The sequence below is a fragment of the Perca fluviatilis genome, chromosome 19 (assembly GCF_010015445.1).
Source record: "Perca fluviatilis chromosome 19, GENO_Pfluv_1.0, whole genome shotgun sequence".
Classification (NCBI taxonomy): Eukaryota; Metazoa; Chordata; class Actinopteri; order Perciformes; family Percidae; genus Perca; species Perca fluviatilis.
The window spans coordinates 13,066,975-13,094,422 of NC_053130.1; the positions used below are offsets into that span (position 1 = coordinate 13,066,975).

Sequence of the window (27,448 nt, forward strand, 5' to 3'; positions counted from 1 at the left end):
CGGCCTCTTGGGCGCATCTCCTCAAGTCTGGAGAGGATTGAGGAGTAGCCTGACAAGCCAGACCCACATCAAGATGTTGGGTCTGGTAACTCACCATTGACAGGGCTCAATCCGAGGGGCGGGATAAATGGTTGTCTTTCAGATTCCCTCTGCACGTAATAGGATAGCGCTACAACCAGGCAGAGCAACGAAGAAGGTAGCGAAGCTAGTTGATAGATTAAACTTTTGCCGTATCCGGTCGGCAAAACTCCAAACACATCTTCCTTTTTTAAGAATGATTTCTGTGCCGTTCTTTGTTCTTTTCTCAAAGAAAAGCTTAACTCCAAGTCTTCCAGAAGACCGCTGTTCCCAGCAGCAGCAACCATAAGCCCGCCCACTGACTCTATACACGATGTGATTGGCCTGACCAAAATTTGGTTTTTCCAGCTCGCAAGCCAACGGAGAGTGCCTAGACTGACCCTGGCTGCTAAATAAATTTGCTGCCACTAGGGTGCGTCTAGGTTTCTAGGCTAGCAGCCATGGAGCGTGGGCCTCCAAACGCACCACCTGCTCCTGTTGTGCCCCTTCCTCCTCCCCCCACTCCATCTCCGTCCACCCGCTCCACCAGGTGCGCATCGCGCATTGCCACTCCCGGACCAGATCCTGCCGGAGTGTCCAATCCCGACGTAGTTCAACATCACGTCTCCTTAAGTCCTCTAATATTTCCTCATTTATGTCATCAACACATCCATGATTCATGGAAATGTTGTGTAAAACACAACAAGCCACAAAGAATGCTGCGACTTTTTGAGAACTGTACTGTAAAGTGCCTCCTGACCTATCCAAACACCTGAAGCGCATTTTCAGTAATATTTTTCTTTGTAATTATGTATGGTTTGCAAAAATGGGAACTGCTGCGTCCATGTAGATGAGAGAAGCAAAGTATATGCGCGTTGTGCACACGCTACATTATGGCCAAGCATCCCTAAGCCCCTAACCTGGTCTGTGACAGAATTGTTTCTGAAACTGCAAAATAGCACCAGGGAACGTTTGCGCCTGAACACGCCTCCTCTTTTCGCTGAACCGCCCCCTGGAGCGCGCGTCTGTGGAGGGAAAAGTCCGCTGTGCGTCGGGTGCAAAATAGGAATGATACATGCGTCGATGTACAAAGGCAATTGCGCTGGGTGCAAGATAGGGCCCATACTGTTTTGACCTCGACAACCCAACTGCATTTTACCACAAACTTGCGACTAGTTAACGTTCTAAAGCAGACGCAGTCGCTTATTTGCTAAGAGTCGTCTCAAACATTAACACACTGAAAACATTGTATTCAGAATCCATGAATATATATGTGTGATTGAGCTCAAGCATAACTATGTTCAGAAAATACGCCAACCACTGTTTTATACAAAGCGAGTGGGGGTGGGGAGCCAGCGTTGAGCTATCATTTTCTTGGTCGCGGTTGAGCCGGCTAACCAAACTTTCTTTTGTCTCCCAAGCAGATGTAATTTAGAGTCATAAGTAGAACCAAAAAATGTCAATATACGAAATTCAGATGCAAAATACAATGTATTATTATTAAACTAATATCTTTTCAACTTCCTCAAATTAACAGGGCGGAATTCAGCTGCAAATGTAATGTGTAAAATTCAGTGTTAACATCCGGAACGTATGAATTTTAAACCTTGTATTTTGCATCTGAATTTGTTATATTGAAATTTTAGTGCTTCAAATTTTGAAAACGAATTTATGAGCTTAGAAAAATAAAGGTGAACATTTTTAAATTAGAGTTAAATTCAGAGGCAAAAAAAATCAGATACGTACATAATTTCAGTGCACAAATATTTAGTGCTAGAAATTCAATGGCTTTTTAATTTCCGATGAAACAGGTTTACTTCCATATGGGAACATCATGAGGTCTTTAAGCCATAAAGAAGCTTTGGGGGCAAGTGGTGACTTCCACTCCAACAATATCCTTCTATGTGCTAAAAGGATACAAAGGCAATAGCATCCCTTATTTTCCTCCCTAACAATCGATGGCCTGGTAATACTCAATATAGTGTCTGCACATGGAGTCAACACAATGTTCAAAGCCCTAGACAGGTGGTTAAAAATATCTGTCCAATAACCCTGAATACGAGGACAAGCCCAATGTCCATCTGTCAATTGAGCTGGTGACATGTGGCACCTATGAGTGATGGTTATTGTGGATAGGTCTGTGGTTATTCTGCTCTCCGAGTCCAAAAGCAAATCTAAATTGAGACCAGATTCTTAAAGTTGAAATAATCACTGGGGCATGAGAAAATTTGGCTGGTTGGATGGGAATACTAGATGAGAGCAGAGCCAAACGTGAAGTAGCAGGGTAAGATTTAGCCTCAAACTCACACCAACTCAGTGATGTTGTGTATCAAATCTTAAGATTTCCTTGATTAAAGATTTAATTGCAATAGATAAAGGCTCAATAGCCATTACAAACTACAACGATCTCAGAGGACACCCCTGACGAGATCCTCTGCCAAGGGTGAAATATTGGGATCTCATCCCATTAGTTTTTATGGAGGCCCTTAGTGAAGAATACAAGATAATAATCCAGGAAATAAACTTGGGGCTGTTTCAGAATCTCTTAAAAACCTCAAAGATGTAATTCTAAATCTGAATGTAACATACTGTGTTTATAAAAAATATCGCTCTATAATAAAAATAAAGTTGTCCTCCGAAGAGGGGGGGTGGTGGTAGGAAAAAAAAAAACCTGGAAGAGGTACCCCCACTCCACCCTATCAAAAGCTTTCTCAGCATCCAAAGAGACCACCACCTCTGGTGTCTCATCGGATGGTGAAGAGAAAATAATATTAAGAAGCATACAGATGTTAGAGAAGGAGTGTCTGTTTTTCATGAACCCGGTTTGTTCCAGTGAGATAATGTTAGGCAGCACCTGTTCAAGCCGGATAGCTAATGCCCTAGCTAGAATTTTATAGTCCGCATTTAAAAAAAGAAATTGGGCGGTAAGCGTTGCAGTCTGAGTCGTCTTTGCCAGTTTTTAGTATTAAAGTAATCGTGGCCTCGGTGAGAGTCTGGGGCAGGGTTCCCCTGGTCCAGAGAGTCATTAAACATTTTTAAAAGGAGAGGGGCCAATTTATCAATAAATCTTTTGTAGAACTTTATTGGATAACCGTCCGGACCAGGGGCCCTGCTGCTTTGCATTAGTCTGCTATTTAACTAGATTTTAGGGGACAATCCATCTCACTGACCTGAGTAGCAGGTATAGATGGAAATTCCAGGTTATCAAGAAATGGCATCATCTGTTTGTTATCAGGGGGAGATTTAGTCTATCACCAGACCATGCTCAATCTTTTAAGATTGAACATTAGTCTGGGGAGGCGTGATCAACAGACATAGTTCAAATGACTCCGTACGCAATTGGATAGTCCTTCAACCAATCAGACCAACGATCCGGGTTGCTGCGCTTCGGTGCCCGCCATGTTGAATGTAAACAAAAAGCTGCTTGGTCGCTTCTCTATCGCCATCGTGTTAAACCCGCCAATAGCACGCCAGGTGGATAAGCCAGTTTGTGATTGTCCCCTGCAAATTTGTAACGGAAGCAGGATGGAATAATGTACAGGTTTCCAGCCTGAGCTGCAGGGCAAAATCAAATTGCTGGTAGATCGGGCTGTGTAGAACTTGGAATAAAAGATTATAAAGGTATCATTAATGACTGATGGGATCACTGTAAGTTCACCAGAGTGGGTCTTTATTTGTTAAATTTGCTGCGATGGTGAGTGGGCCTTGATTTGATGTGACAAATGGCATCCTACCTTCTCACCATACTCATAAACCAATCTGCGTGATCGTAACAGTAACTTTTTTGACTCTTGGGTTGAGAGTAAATTGTAATTGATCTGGAGATTTTGTCTAATTTTGTCCAATTCAGGAGATTGAGTCTTTGAAAGTTTGCTGTTCACGTCTCTTATTCTTTCCATAAGCTTTTTTTTTTTTTTTCAATTTGACTGCCTCGCAGAGTACGATATAAACTCTCCTTGGACAACTACCTTCAGAGTCTCCCAAAGTAGAGATGGGGATATGAAGTCCGAGTTGTTCAATATAAGGAAACCATCAATGGCTTTTGAGATTGTTTCACTGAATATATCATCATTTAACAAAGGGCAGTTCAATCTCCATGGGGGACGTGTTTTCTGTAGAAGCGCAAAGGAGAGGTCAAGCAACAACGGAGCATGATTAGATATTACAATAGTGGAGTATTCTATGCTATTTACAGCAGATAGAAAATAGCTATCAATAAAAAAAATAATCAATCCTAGAAAATGTTTTGTGGACGTGAGAGTAGAAGGAAATATAGTTTTTTGTCAGGGAAAAGAAAACGCCATACTACCATTTTGGAAGGAGGGTACCTTTTAGGGCAGGATTTGTCAAATAGTGGATCTATTGCACAGCTGAGGTCACCTCCCAAAATGAAATGGTGGGAGTTCAGGTCAGGCAGGACTGAGATAATTTTTTGCAATAAATGATTCATCATCCCAGTTAGGTGCGTAGAGATTGACGAGAGCAACATCAACAAATTTGACCTTCTTATGTGTTAAAATGGCCGTGCCCCTTGCCCTGCTACTAAAGTTGGAATGAAAGGTTTGGCCTACCCATGAGGCTTTTAATCTGTGATAGTCTTTAGTAATTAAATGGTCTCTTGTAAAACAGCAATGTCAGTCTTAAGATGTTTTAGGTGGAAAAAAATTCTACCTCTCTTAACTGGGCCATTGATCCCTTTAACATTCCAAGACACAAGTCGCAGACACGCTCCCCCATTCCTTGTTACATTAGCTTTTATCAAACGTTAAGGAGTAGTGGCTTGTTGAGAGAGAGAGAGATGGAAGAGACAAGAAAGAGAAGATAGGAAAAAGGGCAGAAAACATGAATAAATAAAGAATACTACCTTTTGACTTTTCTAATATTAGAGCCATCTAGGGGTGGTATGGTTCACAAAACCCACAGTTCGGTTCGTATCACGGTTTTAGGGTCACGGTTTTCGGTTCTGTACGGTTCTTGTTGTTATTTTTTCTTTAATCTTTAACACTCCAGAAATATACTTAATATGCTTAATTATCCACAATGTAGGACACTGTATTAAAACATAGTTCTATCTTGTAATCAGGCACAAACGGAATTTGACTTTAAGCACATTATTGGGACCATCTCTGAGGAAAGCGAGGTGAGATTTTGATACAGCAAGAGGGAAGACAATGATGATTTCAACAAGCTTTTCATTTATTTGGCAAAAAAATGAGTGTGTATCGCCATTTACAGGAACATATGTGCCCATTTTAGCACATGAAGATTGAAATATTACAGAATAACAATTGAAATAACTTGCATTTATCAAACTAACAACTTCAGTGTAGCTCTCTCAAAAATACAGGTGACGTGACCTGCAGCACTCCACACACCACCGTTGAGGAGCGGTCGGCTCGCCGCCTCTCAAAATCTGACAAAAATCTTTTAAACTGACCTTTGTCGATCTGAAATGAAGACAGATTCAGCAACTGCATGGTCTATTTCTCGCTTAAAATGTTTTCAGAAACACGTTTCGGTGAACTATTTTCGTAAAATATGAGATCGTATTCACAAGGAGACTTCACAATTCACAATTAGTCTGTTTTGAAATTCGAGAGCAGCCAGCCCCACGTGACGCGTTCGTCCAATCATCTGCCATGTGTTGCGTTTGTCACGCTTATCCCGCTCGTCATTTCCAGTAAGTGTTTTAACATAGGTGTTGAAAGAGGGCACAACGGCAGTAAGTGGTTTGTGCACATTAGAAGTGTATTGACGAACCGCACTACGCACACACATTCCGAACCTAGACAAGCGAACCGTACGGTTCGGATGTTTTTTCATGAACCGTACCACCCCTAGAGCCATCTCACCACCATGCACAATTTTGCCAACATCACTCCCAAGTAAATTGAATAACCATATTCAAATTTACTTCATTTTGTTGTGTTTTCAGTATGAACACACCCTGTTTTTTGAATTTGTACATACAAGATTGAGTAAGTTCTGCCTGTAGGGCACACTCCCTGATGCTGTTCCTTAAATATTTCGCTGTGGTCAATTAGATAGTTGTGATTTGACATTGTGCATACATTATTTTTTATATTAACGCTTTAAACATTTGTATTGAAAAAGTTAAAACATCAAGGCTCTTGGAGTGTGTGTATATTTAGCACAAGTTTCTAATAAAGATAGTTTTGTCTTCTCTGTGCACGTAAACATGATCCTGTTATGTTTGTGTATACTGTATATTGTGTGTTTGCAAGAGAGTAAGTCGGCCACCAGAGGCTGTGGATGGATAGTGTTTGACATTATTTGACAGCACACACTAGTGGCTTTACTCTTTCTCTGGACTGCAGAGCGGAGGAGTGATGGAGCTGTGTGGAGGTGTCAGAGAGGAAGAAAAGAAGGTGGAAGAAGGGGCCCAACCAATCGATCCCCTCCTACAACTCATTTCACTCTTCAGTCGAAGCGCCCTGATGGAAATGAGGTGTGTGTGTGTGTGTGTGTGTGTGTGTGTGTGCATTCTAAAACATCACATGCAGTTAAAACCCTGTTCTACTGGTTCAACCCATCACCAAGAATGTCAATATTAGACTAGACAGAATCATGATTTATTGAAATCTACAATATGTTTTTTAGTCATGACATGATTTGGTCGACCAATCCCATTGAGGTATCTGGGATATTCGCATGATATTCTGCAGAGAATAATATCTAATTTCTCTTCCCTGATCACAGTAAGCTTGGAAATGACGGTCTCTATACGTCCTACGCTGCTATTATGGCCAAGGTAATAGAACATGAGGATGATTCTATTAGTAGTACCTAAATATTTGTTGGTAATATGTTCAAAATTTATTTTCTAACCCTTTTTTTTTTTTTTATCACCACCCTGCGTTGAATGTTTGATCTCCAAGAGCTGCCACAGAGAGGATGGCGATGATGATGAAGAACAGGAGGTGGAAAGCTTTGAAGTGAGGGAATGGGCTCTTATTTTTGAAATAGATTTTAAGTGTTTCTTGCAGTATTTAATCGTAATTGGCTTGACTTTTTTCATCTTAATATTTTCTATTCATTCATTCAAACCTTTATTTAACCAGGATAAAAAACTCCTTGAGATTACAAATCTCGTTTACAAGAGTGTCCTGGCAAGTGGCAGCAGTGTGGTTTCAAATAAATACAAAGACAATAACAAGTAAAAACATAGACACACTTTCACTCATCATATTCAAACAGCAATGTCATCATAAAGAAAATCTGGGTCCTAAATCAATTTAAAAACAATGACAGACAGACTGCCTTTCTGCAAGGTCCTTTAAAAAACCTTTAAAAGAATAATGTGAGACCAACTCCTTCAACTATAGTTCATTTTGAAGCTGATTCCATGCAGATGGTGCTGCAAAATTAAAAGCCTTTTTGCCAAAGATGAAATAATAATAAGAAAATATAGCCACAAGCGCCAATTTTGGGTTCAAACCCTGTCCCGGCCAACAGAAGGAAGCAGCCCAATCGCCAAAGTTAAAGCTGCAAGCAGCATTGAGAGGGTTTCGGGCTTCACAAAGCTGAGCACTGAGTCAGGTCGGCTGGTTTAACTCTGTAGAAAAAGGGGTGAGACCCAGCACACTCGTTTCATCAGTGCAATGGATGCAGCAATGTAAGTCCCGTCGTTTCACCCCCCTTAATCGGATTTTAACGAAGATTGGTACGCACTTTCAGGTCTTTGTGTCGGATGTCTCCGTTGAGAAGACCTTGAGTTATGGCGATTCCCTGCTAAGCCCCGCCCTTTGCTATGTGTTTTGAATGATGGTGGCCATGTTTTTTTACCAATCTTGCTCATTTATAGTAGAAATGTGTCTCCCGCAACGCTGTATACCAATTCTGGTATTTATAGACTCAAACTTGACAATGTCATGGCAGACGTTTATAGTCAAAGAGGCTTTTTTGTAGAGCAAATTGAGCTGTACTTGTGTGAGATATTTCAAGTCAATCGGACTCACGGTGTGAGGGGTGTGGCCTTTTAAAGTTTTAACTTTGGGCCTTAAGTTATAGCATCACAATCAGGCCAAATGGCATCATATTTTATGCAAAGCATTAGCACATAATTTGTAGTTATGGTGACAACTTTCATGACTCTAGCTCGTTCAAGGCCACGGCAACTTGACAAAAAGCATAATTAATTAAGCATAAGCAAATAGGCAACACCCACATGCACCAATCAAAATAACACTTCAGATCATGGTTAATACTCACCCCCAAGTTATGATTAAATGGTATGTATTCAAGTTTGTGCATGTCAATACTAAATGTATATATAGAAATATTCTTTTTAACCTCATGTTGGAATGTGATATAATTCTTAAAGAACATTGAGTCAATTGGACTTCCGTGTGAGGGGCGTGGCCTTTCAAAAATCGCGTGTTTTCTTGTTTCTAGCTTATTCCAACTCACAGCAATTTGAGACGCGGCGGAAGACGACAAATAATAATAAACCAGGACAAAAACAACCCTTCGGGGTTTGAACCCTAATAATAAATTATTAAATTAATAATATATCATTGGCATATATATATATATATATATATATATATATATATATATAAAACACACACACACACACACACACACACACACACACACACACACACACACACACACACACACATACATACAGTAGATACAGTAGTGAATTGACCTTTATGTGGCTCAGGAGAAGGAGATGAAGAAACAGAAGTTAGTGTACCAGCAGGCCAGGCTGCATCGTCGTGGAGCTTCTGAGATGGTCCTGCAAACCATCAGTGCCAGCAAAGGTAGGGAAATATCAAATACTGATTCATAATACTAATTCTAATAAATTACTTGTATTTAGGTTAGTCTGTTGCTTAGTGGAGGGGCATTCTCTTTTAGCAAGTTTTTGCTTTAGATGAGCCAGTCATAAGCAAGATACTTTATATTTGCTGAATACTGAACCATAGAGGAGCTGACTCCTTGTCTCAGTAGTTGAGCATAAAGTAAATAATTTCTTTGTGCTTTGCCTCTTTTTAAAATGTGCATCGTGATCTGAAGCAGTTTATTTTTCATTTGAGTTGGTACTGTACATCCTCTGATTGTGATAAATTTCCCATCCCATCAGGTGCCATGGGCTCCATGATTGCTCCTACATTGAAGCTGGGTATTGCTGTTCTCAATGGAGGGAATGCCACTGTTCAACAGGTATAAATGCCGCATTGGTGTGTCCTCCTTAAATCATATAACTTGTTTGTCTTGGGATCCCCAGAATAGGTTTGTATATTCACAAGTATCTGACATTGGCCATTTCTACATCTTGGGCAGGGACTAAAGAGTTTAATATCATGAAACAAAATATTATTAAAATGAGCACAGGTGAAAGAAAGAAGAGTTTATATATATATATATATATATTTATATATATATATATATATATATAGATAGATAGATATATATATATATATATATATATATATATATATATATATAGATAGATAGATAGATAGATAGATAGATAGATAGATAGATAGATAGAGTTGTGACACTAAGAAATAAGGTTATTACAGCAGCTAGATTGGATTGCTAGATTAATTTCATTCAGGAGAAGAAATGTGAAATATAAGCACAATCATTCTGTATATTAAAAAGTATATTAATTAGTAACTCATCAGTAAATAGAAAAGTAAAGCTGTAAAATATGGTATAGAGTAAACAGTTGTGGACTGTGGAAATGTGGACTGCTGTTGTAGCAACTGCTTAACAAAACACGATATTTGTAATGAATGGAGATGGATGTTTTCATGTCATTATGAATAACTATAATTAACTATATTTCTACATTAGTATTTATACATGTACAGTTTTTCCCTTTACAGACCATATCACTTTCATATTCTGTCTTCTTATGAACATGATGCCGCAAAGACACTGCAGAAAAGCTGGCAGTAGTAAAAACATTTTTTAAGTCAATAATTTCAGCTTCAGATGAGATCCTCCCACGTTTATTCAACCTTGTCTTTGATGCTTTTGTTTGATAGAAAATGCTGGATTATCTGAAAGAGAAGCAAGACGTTTGCTTCTTTCAGAGCATGGCAGGACTCATGCGGTCATGTAGGTGAGTGTCTGTAGGAAAATTCTCCTGTCAAATGTCACAAAGGCTTTCAGACTTCATGTGCTGATGGATGAAAATTATCAGAGTGTAAAAGCTGTGTGTGTGTGTGTGTGTGTGTGTGTGTGTGTGTGTGGTTTTCTACTATCCAGTGTTCTTGATCTGAATGCATTTGAGAGGCAAAACAAAGCAGAAGGATTAGGCATGGCCATGGACGAGAGCTCAGGTACTGCATTCATATGAAAATAAAATCAGTTTCTGATGAAGCCATGTCAGAGCAGAAGAGGCTGCTGTGAGATCGTTGGACTTGAAAATACTCTAAATTCAATTTTTTTCTCTGCCTTTCTCAGTCTTCAATATTAATAACAGCTGTCTGCCTTCATTATGGCCTGTTTTTCTGTTTTCTTACCTCTTTCAAACTTCTTTGTTCTGTCATTCATTCTGTCCTTCATTTCCTACAGTATTACTTAATTCCTTGTCCTTCATCCTTTTATTTCTTGCCCTATCTTTTTCCCAGGAGAGAAGGTGATGCCTGACAAAGACATAACTTGTGACCTATTTCGTTTTCTACAGCTGCTCTGTGAAGGACACAACTCAGGTTATTTGGCCTATGCTGTATCCACTTACACACTGTGACAAAGTTCACATATATTATATTGTCTATAAAAAAAAGGACCACATACAGGGTTTGTTGTTTACCTCAATGCCACTTTAAAATGATGGTAATAAGAGCTTAACACTGATTCATAATTGCTGCTAAAAACATTAGCTTTGCTCTAGTTGATGTCCATTGTCTAATTACAATGTCTACACAGTATGAATTTCTTTGCATTGCTCTTTTCACATTCAATTCAGCATGCTCTTACTTCCTTCATGTCTTAGATTTCCAGAATTACTTGAGAACACAAACAGGCAACAACACCACTGTCAACATCATAATAACCACTGTGGACTATTTACTGAGAGTACAGGTAAGCCTACAGTGATGCTGGACTAACTAACCAAACCAAATTAGTATACAGCTGTTCCAGTTATTGTCCAAAAATATTTTTAGGACCATAATGGTTTGATGATTTCTGGAAACATTTATTTGGCTACTGTGTAAAGGCAGGTTCATCTTTGTCTTTAAAAAAAATGGTTTATTCAAGCTCATGAACCACAAATACATTTTCTGTGCCACCCACTGTAGGAGTCAATCAGTGACTTCTACTGGTACTACTCAGGGAAGGAAGTCATTGATGTAAATGGACAACAGAACTTCTCCAAGGCCATAAAAGTGGCCAAACAGGTCTTCAACACACTCACTGAGTACATACAGGTCAGTCAGTTTCCATTACGGGTTGTAGTGTGTTTCATGCATGATTCTTTAAGTTCCTGCTGAACATATATTTGTCAGAACGTTGATTTGTTTCTTAAAACGATGCAGCTCACATTATCAGTTTTCATCCAGGGCCCATGTACTGGGAACCAACAGAGTCTAGCTCACAGTCGTCTGTGGGACGCTGTAGTGGGATTCCTCCATGTCTTTGCCCACATGCAGATGAAGCTCTCGCAGGTATAGCACATTGGTCCACTGACATTTGATAAGCTTATTTCCCTCTAAATTCTACTGAATCATAAGAATAATGATACTCTCAAACCGCAGGTCCCAAATAATAATAATAATAATAATAATTTCCATGGGTTGCCAGATGGTTGTGGAGTAAAAAACAAATAACATTAAAAAAAATTGTGACAGTGTTACAGAGTGTGCTGTTTCACATATTTATTCATGTTCACACAAGAAAGTAAACATGAACATGTATCTTTTAGGACCTTTGCCTCGCTCAGAGGCCGTCCATTAGATAGGACACTGGAAACCGCAATCTTTAGGATTTACCTGATAACCCATTGGCAAAATAAAACTCACAAACACCAACCTGTTTATTCTAGTGGGTGGTGACTCGAAAAGGTTGACAACCACTGGTCAAGGTGATAGTATACTATAGGGTTTACCCCAGAGTCCTCACTTTAGTCCCCATGTTAATACAAAACATTTACAGTTTATCTGTTGTTGCAAGCATTGTAAACTTCCTCTGTTAGTGTATCTGGTAACTATGTAAAAGTCTAAGATATAAAGTAACTTTGCTACTATTTGCTAAAAATGTTACTGTAAATATATTTTCTTGTAAACAGGATTCAAGGCAAATTGAGCTTCTGAAGGAGCTTATGGATTTACAAAAGGACATGGTTGTTTTTTTGCTTTCCATGTTAGAAGGCAAGATTTCCACTTATTCTATTGTTTTTTTTCTCACAATGTATCAATATAAATGGTTTAACAGTTATTATTAATCAAGGACATTATTTCTCTGCTTGTCTCTCTTCCCTGCAGGTACTGTCGTTAATGGAACTATTGGAAAGCAGATGGTGGATATGTTAGTGGAATCATCAGGCAATGTGGAGATGATCCTCAAGTTTTTTGACATGTTTCTCAAACTTAAAGACCTCACCTCCTCAGATGCCTTTAGAGAGTACGACCCTGATCGTAAGGGCTGCATCTCTAGGAAGGACTTCCAGAAAGCCATGGAGATTTGCAAGCGTTTTTCCCAAGCCGAGATTCAGTTCCTCCTCTCCTGTGTTAAGACCGACGATAGTGAAATTGTGGATTTTGAGGCCTTTGTGGATCGCTTCCATGAGCCAGCCAAAGACATCAGCTTCAGCATTGCTGTTCTCCTCACCAATTTGTCCGAACACATGCCCAACGATTTAAGACTTAGGACATTCTTGGAACTGGCAGAGTGTGTCTTGACTTACTTCCAGCCCTACCTAGGACGTATTGAGATCCTAGGCAGTGGGAAGCGCATTGAACGTGTCTATTTTGAGATCAGTGAATCCAGCCGCACACAATGGGAGAAGCCTCAGGTCAAAGAGTCCAAGAGGCAGTTTGTTTTTGATGTGGTCAATGAGGGTGGAGAAAAGGAGAAAATGGAGATGTTTGTCAATTTCTGTGAGGATACCATCTTTGAGATGCAACTAGCAGCCAAGATATCTGGCTCTGCCACTGGAGAGAGGTATGCTGACAAAGGGGGAGAGGAAAAGAGAAAGTGTGAAGAAGAAGCTCTGAACAACAAAGGAGTGTTTTTCATGTATCATTGGTTGTTATTGCTGATATCTCTACTTTCTGTCAAAAACCTTAAGACATTGATGAAGATGACCCTGAAGGATATCCTCATGTCGGCCGTGTTCTTCCTCGCATTCATTTTTATGGCTCAGGTCCGGTGTATTTGTGTTGTTATTCGCAGCATCTTATACATGCTTTACATAGTCTTTGTTAGTGGTGGGCTCATAGAGGGAGCCAAAATGATGAGTATATCGGACTTGCTCAGTGGTATCCTTGAGCCAACTCTTGACGAGGTCATGGAGGTGCCAAGTGGTGTGGATCGGCTGAAGAAGTACTCTGCCAGTTTCTCTTCCAAGAGAGAATTGATGGAGTTTGGGCATGTGGCAGCTGGGACCTCCCCCAGGGAGGTGGATGTACTGTCAGACATATTCGGCCTCAAAGTGAAGAAGGAGGAAGGTCAATACCGAGTTATAACACAAGACCTTGCCGCTAGTCTGACTGACCTGTTCAACACAACCTCCAAAACAATTTCCATCGCTGATTTATCTGAGAAGCATCAGGAGACGGTATGGATTAATTTTATCTTTGGATATGAGACAATGTCCAAAGTTTTGTTCAGCATAATTTTCTTAATTTTTGTATTGCTTTGATACTTTTAATAATTTATATAAATGTTTGATTTCCACATTAATTTTTGCTGACAGCAACTTAAGGCCACCACCGCCACAGGGGGAAAAACAGAAGATGAGACAATGCCTGAATTAATGGACGCAAAGTGAGTCCCCATTGAATCTTCAGAGGGATTATTTAACTTCTCATAACAACTTAAGTATTAGATGCTGAGTTGGTTAATGTAGAAAAAAAATACTTACATGTAATGCAATACATAAGCATTGCATTACATTACAATGCACTAGGTAGTAGTGCATGGTGTGTCTAAAACCAATAAAAACTACATTGACAAATTAAGCAGAGTGATGTTGATGTCACACTTCATCAATAAACTTGAAGTTATTAAGAAGTACAAGGTTAATTTCATCACCTCAGATCTTTGACCTTCCCTTTGTTTGTGTTTGGACTGTTTGTATTGTAGAGGGAAGGAATCTGAGAAGAAAACTGCAAAAGAGAAAGCAGAGGCAGAATGGAAAGCCAAGACATGCTCTAATAAGTCAGAGGAACCAGAGAGCCAAAACTCTGTCTTCTGGGAGATGATAAGCACTCATAACAAGAGCCTGCTGGTAATATACAAATACATACACATACCAACACAGATGCACACTTACAAGTACGTCAATTTGCATGCACAGGCATAAATTATGTACATAACATCTGAATGTTTTTCCCCCTTTTTTCCAGAATTACTTTGCAAGGAATTTTTATAATATGCGCTTACTGGCTCTGTTTGTCGCCTTTGCAATCAACTTCATCCTCCTCTTCTACAAGGTGAGAGTTTACTTGTGAGAGAAATTCTAAATTACATTTCCAGTGGTATTAAATTTGGAAAGTAATTAAGTAAGTGTACTCAAGTATTTCATCTTCACTACATTTCAGAGGGAAATATTGCACTTTAACTTCAATACATTTATCTTACAGCAGAGTCACTAGTTACTCTAGAGAATTTTACATACAAAACATGGGATCATCACAATTAATGTTATAAACTACTAATCAGTCAAAATTAGCAGCACCTGAACCATTCTGAATAATACAATGCTATGTACACAAGAATGCATCAGTAATACTAATCCAATAATGTATGCGTGGTCCATTTTTCTGCATAACAAATACTGTAACGTTTGATAATTTAAGTAAATCTTTCTATTAATACATTTGCACTTTTACCTGGGTAAAATTTTGGAAGCAGAACTTTTATCTGTAATAGAGTATTTTTTACCAGAGCCTGTATAACAATTCACCAGAGACTGTGGCGGAGAGTAGCTGATCTAACTCTATGGTCTATTGTATTCTTTAGTTTGGTGCTTTCGAATTGTATTGCAATTAATAAACTGTGTTTCTTATATTTTGTCAAAAAAAAGTATGCTTGTCTGTCTTTGGTGAAGTCACTCTCTTACGGTCTACCCAGGTAGCATCCTTGCCTGCATCACAAGAAGAGGAAGGAGTGGTCACGTCTGGTAACAGTGAGGATCTGGACTCTGCTGCTGACGACGACAAACAGGGCAGAGATTATTTTGTGCTGGAGGAGAGCAGTGGATACATGGAGCCGTCGCTCCGATTCCTGGCTGTAGCTCACACAGTCATCTCCTTCTGTTGTATTATCGGGTACTACTGCCTCAAGGTAGACTGGCTCGAGCACATATTTTTTAACCCCTTTCACTATTTTGAATCAGCATCTCTCCATCATATAGACCTAGAATCTATTTTAAAACCACAGAAGAAATGACAGTGAAGCACATTGCTAACAAAGATAGGCTTTGACCCATACAGCCAATCCAAATTTGTTTGAGATTTGAAATTTTGCCAACTCAACACCGGACTCAAGTAATCACTCTAGTGCTTTTGATTGGCAGTTACCATTGGTGATCTTTAAACGTGAGAAGGAAGTGGCAAGAAGGCTGGAGTTTGACGGGCTGTATGTCACAGAGCAGCCCGCTGAGGAGGACATCAAAGGGCAATGGGACCGACTGGTCATTAACGCACCGTATGTTCACAGATACATAAATCAGCTAGGCTGATGTCATATTAACATTAAACATGTTTTGTACTTTAAGTTTGAGAAACTTGCTGTTTGTACTATTTTATACTAATGTTACAAGTTCTACAGCACAGAAATGGTTTACAGTGATGTTTCAATCGTAAATATGTTTTTAATTTCAATTTTAAAATATTTGTTGAAACTATTTGTCTTTTCAGATCATTTCCAAGTAATTATTGGGATAAATTTGTGAAGAAGAAGGTAAGGTCTTCAGGGGACTGCAAAAAATATTAAACATTCTATTCTTAATGTGCATATGAATGTATGTAATTGTGCGCATATTTCACTCAGTGACAGTTCATTAAGAAACTAACTGCAATGTAATGAGCCATTTCATGGCAGGTGTAATTATTCCCCTGTCGCAAACCAAAACGATTTTATTGTCTCCAGAGACGGGGCAACACTTAGCTTTCTCATTTGGATTGCCTCTTGTATTATGAATATTATTCTTTGCTTTAACAAACTCATTTTTGGTCTTCTTTTTTAAGAACATTTAGTTCACTTGGAGAATTTTCAACTAAATTGTAGATTAAATTGAACTAGAGTACTGTACCTGGTTTAACTTGTTCAGATTATAAAAATCCTAAAGTCATCAAATGGCTGCAAAGAAGCATATCCCATCTCTACTACCCAAATTATATTATTTCATTTAATTAAATTTTTTTTGGAGCCAGCAGCTAGCAGGCATTGGTGACACTTCAGCATGGGCTTCAGCTTTTTGCCACTGAAGTGGCCACTTGGTCTATATACAGTACGTCTAGCACTGCCACATTGCATTTAATACTGCATTAGCCTGCAGTAAAATAGATAATAAAACGCCTTCAAGTGCTTCCGCTAATCCACTTTTTTTTGGAGGGTGTAGATATAATAACAAAGTGGCTCTGTAATACAACTAGACTTTGGTTGGTAAAGTGACATAAAGTTTCTTAGAGCCACATCATCACAACAAGGATGAACTCTGCATCTGTCATAGGAATTAAGTAAATATTTACTAGCCAAGGTTCACTATACATACACATTTTAGCAGGAAGGTAAAGAGTAAAAAATGGACCCATTAAAAATAACACAGAACAAAGTTACCATCAGTCATTTACACAACCAATGTGCCACTGTGGAGGGCACAACCACTATGTCCCTACAAATCATATATCTGCAACACAAGTTTAAATAAAAAAAGCCTTACTTTTTTTGTTCAGTAGCTATCATAAGCAGCACCATCATCTTGTCAGCAGAACTAAGCTGCCATATTATTATGACACTTACTGTGCAGAAGAATTCAGCTTACCTCTTGCTTTCTCCTGTCATTCTTTATTCAGCTGAAAAGGCACAGAAGAGACAACTGTTTTATGTAAACCTGTCTTTTTGCCCTGTCAGGTGATGGATAAGTATGGTGACTTTTATGGCTGTGAGAAGATAAGTAAACTCCTAGGTTTGGACCAAGCTGCATTAGACTTCAGCTCTGAGAGAAAAGAAAGGAGGAGGCTTAAAAGAGAGACTGCCTGGAGTGCTCTGTGAGTAGAAAAAGTCCTTGTCGTCTTGCATTCTTAAAGAGATCTGTGGGAAACTGCAGCTATCTAATCTGCCTTTTATATTGCATTGTATGCAGTTTCAGTTTCACAAAAAATGGGGATTGTTTAATAGAATAGCATTTTAAACAGTTTATTTCTTATTTCTGTTTGTCATTTGTCATATGTAACACATTAAAGGACTTTAAAGCTTTTCATATCAAGTTTTACATAATTGTTACAAATAAAAAATTATTCTGGCCTTTGACAGGTAAAAGAGTATGCAGTACACATAACAGCCTGCAATGATGATAGCAATGTGACATCCTTCCCTGGAGAATAGCTGAGACTATGTTTGCATACAGGCAACCTGGTATTGATATAAAAGAAAAAAGAAATCGACCCAGCTCTTTCTCTAATGCATTTTATTGTACATTTTGGTTAGCTTTATCCAATCTTGGCCTTGTTAATTACATCTTAAAACAACATTCTTAGACGTTTAGATTGTCCTTATTAATAGTCTTTGCCATTTTAAATAGCCATTTCAATAATACTGTGTATGTGTTTTTGAGTATGTGTGTGTTACATAACAGGGGATGCCAGACATAAGAAGGTCCTAGAACATTATGTTGTCCTTGAGGAGGAACAGGACATTCTGAAATGAAGCCACTTAACACACAGGCTCTTTTAGAAAAGACACTGTAGCAACAAGGGTCTGAATTTAGCGATGGACATTTTGACTTATTTTCCAGGTTCTTGCAATCATGTGTCTGTGTGATGATGCTATTTATTTCAGATTCAACTGCATTGACATGAAGTACCAGGTCTGGAAACTAGGAGTTGTGTGCACTGACAATGTAAGTTCAGTTGCGTTTATGGCATCTGCTTAGTTTGTTTGTGTGTGCCCTCTTGTTCATACGATGCCAAGATAAAGGTGTCACTTCCTGCACTTTATGTTAACAGATAATGTACTATGACAGAGCAGTGTGTGTTAAACATATCTGATATTTTATGACTTATCCCTCATTTGTTTAATCTCTTGTTCTACTGTGCTAAGATTTAGTTTGATACAATTGCACAGAAGTGACGCTGGTAATATCCTGTGATTCTGCCTTATCTAAAATACACATTTGTCTCTCTATCTATAATCTATATTGCCTGTTTTTATGTGTGTATGTACTTTTGTGTGTTTGTGCTCACAGTCCTTCTTGTACCTAGCCTGGTACATGGCCATGTCGATTCTGGGTCATTATAACAACTTCTTCTTTGCTGCCCACCTTTTGGACATAGCCATGGGCTTTAAGACACTTCGTACGATTCTTTCGTCTGTCACACACAATGGGAAACATGTGTGTGTGTGTGTGTGTGTGTGTGTGTGTGTGTGTGTGTGTGTGTGTGTCTTTAATTCTCTATCCATCTGTGTTAATGTGTGCTCATATGTGCAGTTTGTATGCATGTGTTTGCTTTCAAGCTGTCAGGTTATATTGGGGCTTTTCTAAGATGAAAAAGTGTATTAAAGCCCATCTGCCTCTGTCTATCCCTTTGTAATAATGTGTGTGTCTGTCAGTTGGTCCTTACGGTGGGCCTGTTGGCGGTTGTGGTGTATCTCTACACTGTTGTGGCCTTCAACTTCTTCAGGAAGTTTTACAACAAGAGTGACGACAAGGACACCAGAGACATGAAGTGCAATGACATGCTTACTGTGAGTTTAATGTGCAATACACACACACACACACACACACACACACACACAGCAGTCTTTCTCCACATATCTATCTTTCTTCTCTATGTTTATCTTTCTAACACAAACACAGCAACACACTTCATTTTCTACCTCAGATTGAGAGGGTTAGAGTAGGATTCTGCCAGTGATCCCAAGTTAGAACAGCCTCTTTTCTCAGTGCTCCCACTATTTTTCCATAAAATGATGGACACATGGATAGAAAACAGTCCCTCAAGCCTCAGCATAGCTCTTTGTTTGGCTATTCAAAACATTAACACCTCACTGCCTGCTCTATTCTAATGTGGACTCCACTGTCACTCACATAAGCAGGCGGATGGACAGTGATAGCATTTTAATAAAACCCTACTATTATAGGAGGCAGGGGATATTACATTAAATCCTCAGTCACACTCAGTGTGTTATTGATTATGCTGGAATTTTGCAGCACTTTAGCAACAGTGTTTTGCAATCCCTTTCCATCATTACAACACCACAACAACGATTTAAACAAATACAATGTAAAATGGCAAAAATATGTATCTGAAAACAAGCACAATCTCACTTTTTACTGTTAAATCTCCTTCTGAACAGTTTTAATTTTAATTTTGTTTTTGATTAAGTTACTTGTGGAAAATATCATCCTTGGCACGTAGAAGCACAGTATAGTCCTTGCTAGACAACTAGAATGTTAATTCTTCTTGCCTCATACTCTTACATGTACTCTTTGTGGGCAAATACAGTCTGAGGCAAAGAATGTTGATTTAAAAACCTACTGTTCTATAAAATTGTATAAAAATGTTGCCTGTTTGAAACTTTAAAATTTCTTCCCAAAAGCAACTAGCATGGAGACAGGCATGAACATGAGTTGAATACATTTTCATTTTGTTTTGCAGCTTGAATTTTTAATGTACAGTGTTATCCTTGGAGTTTGGAGAAACAATACTGTAATTCCTCTTAGGCACTTTACATTTTCTCCCCTTACCTTATACCACCTTATACTATTTGTCAAACAGCAGACAGCCTGGGAAAATGGCTGGCTGATGACTAGAAAAGTGTCCTCATATAATGTGGAAAGCATAGTACAGTATACAATAAATGAAAATGTATTTTCTGTCAGTGCTACATGTTCCACATGTATGTGGGAGTGCGTGCAGGCGGGGGCATTGGTGATGAGATCGATGACCCTGCTGGAGATGAGTTTGAGGTGGAACGCATCGTCTTCGACATCACATTTTTCTTCTTTGTCATTGTCATCCTCCTAGCCATCATCCAGGGTGAGTCATACACGTCAGATTTGTTTTTCAAATACAGCTCAGCATTTACATGTTTTTCACATGTTTTTACCACAAATACATTTTATTCCCCTTGCCTGACATCTGTCATAAAGAGACGGGCACAGCCGTGCACATGCATACCTGTGCACAAACAGATACACAGACACATAATTGTGTTCTTTTGTTTCAGGCTTGATAATTGATGCCTTTGGGGAACTTCGTGACCAGCAGGAGCAGGTGAAAGAGGATATGGAGGTGAGATTTGACACTTTCTATCACACACGCACAAACTCTCTCTCTTGTATGCACACACGTTTGAACACAGACAAGCACACTACTGATATGTAGTCATTTTTGAGGTTGTACAATATGCAATGTATCAGATTTAGATGCAAAGACTTTTGAAGGACAAATAGTCAGTAGCCAAGTAAGCTTCAGGTCAGTTGTAATGTAAGTGCTTGTGTACAATATTAAGTAGATTCAACTGTCGTGTGTCACAGGTAGTGATTGTACCATTGGCCTTAATGAGACAATATCATTATCTCTTCCTCCTGAATAATTAGTGGATAATAATTACAGTAAATTCAATCTTCAAGAGAAAAAAAAAATCCCTGGTATTCAAATGCAATTGGCACACATGGAATAATACTGTGCTATACTACTATGCTGAGAACTTTCAGTCTCTAAAGCTTGTTTCACTCTTGTCACACTGCTTGCATGCAAACACAAGTGTTGTTAGAGAGAGATACCTTTTTTTGGAGCTTAGTAAGTGAAGGCTCGATGCAGTAGAATACAAATGAAGATGCTTTTCTTCTTCATTATGATTCCACAAATTGCAACACAAAAGAGTTGCTGAACAAGAGTAGCCAGTAACGTGTTTTGTTGGAGGCTAAGGCTGTAGCTTTATTGAGTAGGTAGCCACAGTGCATGTATCCCTTAGTGGTATGCCTCTAAAGGCTGCAACAGGTGTAAACAGAACCCTACCAAAGCACTCTCTGCAGGTAGGACAGAGGTTACAAGAGACTGTATTAGCAGGCTGACAATCAGCAACAGGTATGTAGTCAAAACAGGCAAACAAGTACAAAAGTCCAGGAGAGGCAGGCAGGTTATCAAAGGTTGGACCACTGAGGTAACAAGGCAGCATAGAGGGTCTGATAAACAGTGGTGAGCTACCCTCTAAATATAAATGGCGCACATGTGACATTACTGAATCATGGTCACTCCCACTTGAGTGGCAAAGACGCAATAGTCAGTATCTGTCATTGTACATTAACATGGAAAAAATGTGTTACATGAAAAATAACAGAGAGCTGTTGTGCAGTCGACTGCAAAACAGATTGAGAAAGAATTCAGGCAAAAGGTTTTCACAGAAGCAAGCAGGGGCTGTGATTATGAGCAGTATTCTACTTAGTATATAGTAGTATTGTTGTTTTATATTGTTATGAATGTTTGCTTTTACGTCTCTTTATAGTTTGCCACTGTGTGTGTCTTAAAAAAGAATTAAGACAGTGCCACCATTTCACAGCTGCTTTTCCCAGACATTTAACATCTGGGAAAAGCAGCTGTGAAACTGTTTGGCACTGTTTTATTTAGACACAATTTGCTCTGCTGCAGTCTGTAATGATAAATCAGTTTTAGTTGCTACTTTCATCCTCTCATAGTTTGTATCCCTAAATGGGAGTCCTCTAAAATACATATTGCATTAACACAAATACTCTTTTTTTTCTCCTGTTATTTTACAAGCACAAAACGTGCTTTGTACGGCTACATAGTAATTATAGGCAAAAGTAATTGGACTGTTGAGTACCCTCAAAACGATCCTCAGCAAATATGCCCCTCTGTGTCTTATGAAAACCTGTTAGCGAGTAATCATGGGAGCATTAAGTTGCTCTTATTTATAGTCTTTTGCCTTTTGTGGGTGTCGTTGTAAAAAGAAACAACTTAAAAGGTGTCATATTGTTGTGCTAGCAGACTAAATGCAACTCTTGAATCACAGAGAACTAAAACGCCTCTGATCTTGTAGTTTGGATTTTATTTAATTTTTTTCTAATATAACCCAAGCCTGTTTAAATCATTACATGTCTTGCATCTCTCCTCCTGCAGACCAAATGTTTTATATGTGGAATAGGAAGTGAATACTTTGATAAGGTCCCTCATGGCTTTGAGATTCACACTCTACAGGAGCACAACTTGGCCAACTACCTGTGAGTTGATTTAATGCTCACTACTTTCCCGCCTTGGGTTGCCAATGTCTCGACCTAACAATTTTACAAATATTAAAACTTACAACTTCATATGTTGTCACTAAAAGGCAGACATTTGTGATGTTACCTTTCACAGATGTAGTGAAGCATACAAATGTTGCATGCTCCACCATCACTAAACCTTTATAAGAAAGCTAACATAACATGAAAATAAATTTTACCTCCTCAATTAGGGCTGTTATGTATTCGTACCAAAACCGTCACGTTACAGGGGTCACAGTCCGGTGCACGCAGCCGCATGCAGAATACACGGTTGTACATTGATGCATGTAATGCGAAACCACAGTTGACAAGCACGAGTTCCACCTGGAATCTTTTAGCCGTATGCCGTTGAGGTACGCCTGCGGGTTCCCAGTCAACTACAACAGCAACGGAGAAAAGGTTGTATATAAGACGAGGACAGAGTGTTGCACACCTCACAGTCTTAGTAACAGGTGTTTAAGACCACACTCTGTAGACAACGTTTTTGGTCCATTGGCCTAAAATGTCAAGAAGCGCCACCGCCATACAAATATAAACACAGCGTACATCACCTGTGTGGATGCACGGTTGGTCACTGAGTTAATGAATGGCAAGAGCTTATTGGATCTAATTAGTATGGATTCCTCGATGTGTTTGCATCCTGTCACTGATGGACTCTTCTATGCTCATGTCTATGTATGTATGGTGGTCGTTGTGACATTTTAGAGTTACCTGACAAAGGTCTACAGACTAAAGCATCACAATGAATTGCTTCATTCTTCTTGTCAATCATCAAATAGTTGCAAGCATTAAAGTAAATGTTTAACCAGATTGTCAAAATACCGACGGTAGTTGAATTTACACTTGAAATATGTTTCCTTAACTCCACAATCCCTGGACATTTGCACAAACTCCTAATTTAATGCTACAACTTTGTGTGGGAGGTATGTGAGTGACTACTGTACATTAATTCCTCTTCTGTGTCCTTACAGATTTTTTCTGATGTACCTTATCAACAAGGATGAAACTGAACACACGGGGCAGGTATAATAGTTATCTGTTTTATTGCTTGATCAAATCAAAGTAAGAACAATGTGTGCACTTTTAAAGCTTCCAAACAATTCTACTGTCATTGCCAAATCTCACATTCCTTAATATATCCTTCCACAACAGTTCCTCCAGGTCTCAGTGACCTATTTATTCTAGCTTATGCCATCCCAATTACAAAGCTGTAGTGTAACCTTTTCAACTAAGACATAATCTGTATTCATTCTCTCTCTCAAAAGCCCTATCAATCCTGACACACACATTTTATGATAATACATGCCAGGCCACCCCTTAATGATTATAATTTCTCATTTTACTCGTAAACCATTGCAGTATTAAGCTATAAATTTGAAGGTGGGGGGTCTTTCTTTTCAGTATAACATATTTTAAATTACTTTTTGCAAAGAGGAGTGCTCCACTGTAAATCAGCGGGGTAAAAAAACTGTTTCACTGTGTTTTTAAAGAGCTGCAACTTTCTCTCTTTCTCTCTTGTGTCTCATCCAATTTAAATACATACAACTTAAATCTATAAAAGAGATGTACATCCCAATAGATGAGGACAGGTTTAAGTGTAAATGCTGCAGTGTAATATAAAATAATAATACATATATTGTTATTTGAAATAATATGGTTTTATCTTTGTGGCCCAGAATGCATGTTGAATGCGATGCTTCAGAATTGATAAATGAAAGAAAATGTTTTATTTTTATCAGCCTGAAACATTTGGACAATTGGGTGCTATTTCCAAATGGAGTTGGATTCTGGGACTCATCCCTAGTTATATTGTTTGTTTTCTTTCAGTGTGGTGTTTTTCTCAGGTGTAGATTAAAGAGGGAGCTGCTTGGTGGAATGTGGTAAATGTTTCTCCATTGGGCCAGACAGAATGGAAGAACTTACAATTCTTTGTGGACACTGTTTAGATTGTTATTTTACTAAAGAATGGATGCATTTGGTATTAGAGCTGCAAAAATTCTCTGATTCCAGCTTCTTAAACGTTTATTTACTCCTCTGTGACAGTAAACCAAATATTTTTGATTTATGGACAAAACAAGACATTTGAGGACATCATCTTGGGCTTAGGGAATATTTTTACCATTTTCTGCTATTTTATAGACCAAACAACTAATCAATTCTACTAACATCTAATGAAAAGAAATGTTAGTTGCATCAGTTGGCATAGTTAATGAATTTAAGATATATTACCACTCTGTTGTCTGTTGTGTGTTGTCCAGGAGTCCTATGTGTGGAAAATGTACCAGGAGCGTTGCTGGGAATTCTTCCCTGTGGGAGACTGTTTCCGTAAGCAATACGAGGATCAACTGGGATGAAAGGAAATCTGAGAGATCTAAAGCCTTCCTAGATAATGGCATCACACTGAAGCTATCTTGATTGATGCCCTTGCACTCACTAAATTACCTTGGAATTGTGTGTGTGCACTATTGTTTTTCCCACAAAGTATATGTCCTTTATATTTATGCACATCAGTATTTCTAAATTATAATGATTAAATTCTTTGGAAACTTAAGAATGAAGACCACTTGTTTATGTTCAGAAATGAATGTGCTGCTTGTTTTGGAAGTCTCATTTCTTAGTCTCATTTCTTAAGTCCACAACAAAAGTATTGTACGGAAGCGTATTACATTCACCATAGAAAAAAACATATAGACACCTTATCTCGTAATATTGAGAAAATAACTAATAATTTTGAGAAAAGGTCTCGTACTTACGAGATCCTGATCTCATAATTTTGAGAAAAGATCTCGTAATTTTGAGAACAGATCTCGTAATTATGAGTTCCACAGATCTTGTAATTATGAGATCATTTTAAACACCTGGAAGGCAGCATATCCAGTTGTCAGTAGGCCACGGCTCAGTGATCAACTACCGAGAGGTAACATTAAATTCAGTTGGGTTAAGTTAGCGTGATACTACTAGATATGCCGCCTTCCTGGTGTTTAAAATTATCTCAATTACGAGATCTGTTCTCAAAATTACGAGATCTGTGGAACTCATAATTACAAGATCTGTTCTCAAAATTATGAGTTATTTTCTCAATATTACGAGATAAGGTGTCTACTTTTATTTTCTATGGTGAATGTAATGCACTTCCGTAGTATTGAGAGTAATGTGACAGTTTACTGTTTTCTACATAATTTTCTCAAGCAGTGAAAGCCAGCAAAGACGGCACTTCAAAGCTCATGTTTTGTGAATGAAGATTTGTCTTTCTAATCACAGCATCCCAACTCTTTCCCTGTGTGACATGCAGATAATCACTCTCCCTTTGGCATTTGTTCTTTTTACCCTACTCTTCCCTCTTTCTTCACACTTTCTCTTCTTGTCTGTTGTGTTCCTCTCTAGGATCCTTCTCCTCTTGTCCTTGCTTCTTTTTTTTTTCCTTCCTTCAGCTTTTCTCTCATCCCTCAGCTTCAGCTCTTTTTCCATTCTCTTTATCAGCCATAGCATGCAAGCAGGTGTCCCAGTGCTCAGGTCAAAATATTGCCATGGAAGTGGATCACTGAGCTTAATGACGCAATTGACTGCTGTCTCCGAAAAAAAATCTTTGGGTAATCCCCGTGTATAACTCATTCACTAAAGGAGTGTGCATTTATGCACAGAGCATAACAGCAGGATGACTGGCATGGGAGGGCCACCTATAGATATTTTCCTCATCACGCAAAGGTTGAGCGCTGGGCTTATACAAAGTCTATCCCTGAAATGTATTCATGTTGCTTTTAAGTTATGACTTGTAAGCATGGTTATAACTCATTGGAGCACCAGAAAAACAGGTGAAAGATAAGGAACGCTTCCTTTTTTTCTGAGAAATGGAAAAGTTGTGGATAATATTCTTTGCAAACAGAAAATCATAGTAAGCAATATGGCTAATGCAATAATTAAAAGCAGACTTTATAGAATATAAAATGTCCTTCTGTCTGAATTAGTAAAATTTGGGGCACTTGCTTACTACTCTTTTCTCATTTAAAGAGCTATAGTGGTATACATTGTCACCATGAAGACAGCCATGTTTTGATTAAATTGTTAATCTACAATGTGTAAGAGACATCACTGATGTAAGAGATGATTCAAAGGCCCTGAAAACATATTCTCTCAATTGGCTTCTTGCTGAATGATGGGGTCCTAAATTAACTTTTCTGCCAACATTTGAACAGTTTTGATTATTCCACATACTGTCTGTGTTTTGTCTTTAGGCCGGTTACACAATGCAAGCGAAAGTCTAGGTTTTGACATCAATGTAGATATAAATGTAATACAAAATTTCAGAGAAAAGATTTTCAAATATTGCACCTGTCATACAGAACGAAATATTCTGTAACATATTTTGCAGTCAATACTGCCGATGTTGTCTTGCTTTAATCAAATCAGTAGGCTATATATAAAGGGTAGGATAGGCTATGATAACAACGTAGTGTGTGTTCTGAGTGACGGTCCAACATCAGATAGGCTATATAGGCTCTTTACAGCTACACAAAGTTGTTATAAACGGACAGCCCACTTACCCATTTTTCAGAGTTTGAATCTGTCGGCGCTATGTCCCGAGATCAGCCCTCCCTGTACCTAGCAGCAGGTGCAGCGCCGCGTCAGATACGCTTCTGGTGTGTAGGACACAGAAAAATCCACGCAGCTGAGACGCAACAGAAACGCCACGCTCGCGCGACGCGTGCAGTGTGTAACCGGCCTTACTCTTCTTTC

At 38.7% G+C, this 27,448-nt stretch overlaps 1 protein-coding gene across 1 annotated transcript in view; it reads left to right on the forward strand.

The window, feature by feature from the left end:
- The window catches only part of ryr2b (ryanodine receptor 2b (cardiac)), a 70,939-nt gene extending 43,918 nt beyond the window's left edge, over positions 1 to 27,021 (forward strand). The window contains 28 exon segments of the mRNA XM_039783150.1: positions 6,396 to 6,526; positions 6,778 to 6,829; positions 6,957 to 7,013; positions 8,747 to 8,846; positions 9,170 to 9,249; positions 10,083 to 10,159; positions 10,306 to 10,379; positions 10,671 to 10,751; positions 11,036 to 11,124; positions 11,343 to 11,471; positions 11,604 to 11,708; positions 12,329 to 12,410; positions 12,525 to 13,819; positions 13,958 to 14,028; positions 14,347 to 14,491; positions 14,610 to 14,696; positions 15,337 to 15,549; positions 15,782 to 15,912; positions 16,125 to 16,167; positions 17,341 to 17,477; positions 18,268 to 18,328; positions 18,674 to 18,820; positions 19,039 to 19,173; positions 20,312 to 20,468; positions 20,659 to 20,723; positions 22,572 to 22,672; positions 23,686 to 23,737; positions 24,973 to 27,021. Coding sequence (XP_039639084.1) covers positions 6,396 to 6,526; positions 6,778 to 6,829; positions 6,957 to 7,013; positions 8,747 to 8,846; positions 9,170 to 9,249; positions 10,083 to 10,159; positions 10,306 to 10,379; positions 10,671 to 10,751; positions 11,036 to 11,124; positions 11,343 to 11,471; positions 11,604 to 11,708; positions 12,329 to 12,410; positions 12,525 to 13,819; positions 13,958 to 14,028; positions 14,347 to 14,491; positions 14,610 to 14,696; positions 15,337 to 15,549; positions 15,782 to 15,912; positions 16,125 to 16,167; positions 17,341 to 17,477; positions 18,268 to 18,328; positions 18,674 to 18,820; positions 19,039 to 19,173; positions 20,312 to 20,468; positions 20,659 to 20,723; positions 22,572 to 22,672; positions 23,686 to 23,737; positions 24,973 to 25,068 — 3,993 coding nt within the window. The 3' untranslated portion in view covers positions 25,069 to 27,021.
- Positions 27,022 to 27,448: the final 427 nt, after the last annotated feature.